This window comes from Cebus imitator, unplaced genomic scaffold (assembly GCF_001604975.1).
Source record: "Cebus imitator isolate Cc_AM_T3 unplaced genomic scaffold, Cebus_imitator-1.0 Scaffold188, whole genome shotgun sequence".
Taxonomy (NCBI): domain Eukaryota; kingdom Metazoa; phylum Chordata; class Mammalia; order Primates; family Cebidae; genus Cebus; species Cebus imitator.
This window is the reverse complement of record NW_016107503.1, coordinates 5,714,481-5,715,686: the sequence shown is the minus strand read 5'-3', so window position 1 is coordinate 5,715,686 and position 1,206 is coordinate 5,714,481. Positions and strand designations below refer to the sequence as shown.

The window sequence follows — 1,206 nt, the reverse complement described above, 5'->3', positions numbered from 1 at the left end:
AAGAGCTGGAAAGAAAAAAAAGAAAAGGAGGAAGGAAGGAAGGAAATGTATAGCTAAAGGGAAATTACTACCATTTCCTATCTGTTTTTCTCCCACTCTCTTCCCCAAAAGTTCACCTGCCCTTGTCCTCAAAGCCACAGGACGCCTAATTGCTATTTTTGCGTTTCAGCTGAAACGCCTCGGGTTTGTGGATTGCGAGGGTGTGTTACATTTTCGGTGTTCCGGTCAGCCGGAACCACTCACTCTGCTGCTAGTGCTGTGTAGGGTGTACCTCTTCGGAGTTCCTGGAGGTGGTGCCAGACTAGAGTGGCAGCTATAGTAACCAATAGACACGGACTTTGTTGGATCAGAAGCCAGTGAGGAAACTTGTGGAGGAGAAGCGGCGATAATCCGTTTGAGGATGTAGGCATCGGTATGAAGGAACATGGGGCTGTATCAGAGGTGGCAGCGGCTCCGGCTCCAAGGTTTACAGGCTTACGGGCTACACACGGTGCGTCAGTTACCCCCAAAGTTCCGATCCGCATCAGACCCAGCCCAGTCAAAGCCCCAGAATTTTTATGTTAACCCAGCCTCACGCCACCCCCTCCTCTCCCTCGTCCTCCGAGTCCCCAGACAGAGCTACCTCATAGCTAAACTTGTGATCTAATTCTCGAGTTAGCAGTCTGGGGAGCGTAGAGCTCGAAGGGCCCCCAGCCTCGGGTCCTGTATCACCCTCCCTTTAAAGACTAGGAATTCGGACGAAGGCGTAAACATCCCATAGTGCTATCATCCGCAATTCTACGAAACGGTGATGGGACATATGTTACCTGCCAATATATCTTTCCCTCCAGGCAGTTGTGTCGACCCCTCCGCACTGGTTGGCAGAGCGGCTTGGCCTTTTTGAGGAGCTATGGGCTGCTCAGCTAAAGAGATTAGCAAGCATGGCACAGAAGGAACCTCGGACTATTAAGGTATCGCTTCCTGGAGGCCAGAAAGTTGATGCTGTGGCATGGAACACAACCCCCTACCAACTAGCCCGGCAGATCAGGTAACAGGCCCATCCTGTAACTACCAGGATTATCCTTCTGCCCCTTTACTTTCTCTGCACTTGAGCAGGGGAAGAAGGCTTGATCTGCTTGTTTCTTTCCCATCCCCATCAAGGTAGCCTTTCCTAAGGATGTGTTTTTGTTTTTTGTTGTCGTTGTTGTTTTTCTTTTTTTTTTTTTT

The 1,206-nt window shown here is 50.0% G+C and overlaps 1 protein-coding gene across 1 annotated transcript in view; it reads left to right on the top strand.

Moving 5' to 3' along the window:
* The first annotated feature begins 342 nt into the window (after window positions 1-342).
* The window catches only part of TARS2 (threonyl-tRNA synthetase 2, mitochondrial), a 17,384-nt gene continuing 16,520 nt past the window's right edge, over window positions 343-1,206 (top strand). The window contains exons 1-2 of the mRNA XM_017546368.2: window positions 343-490; window positions 831-1,027. Coding sequence (XP_017401857.1) covers window positions 425-490; window positions 831-1,027 — 263 coding nt within the window. The 5' untranslated portion in view covers window positions 343-424. The remainder of the gene's footprint in view (window positions 491-830; window positions 1,028-1,206) is intronic.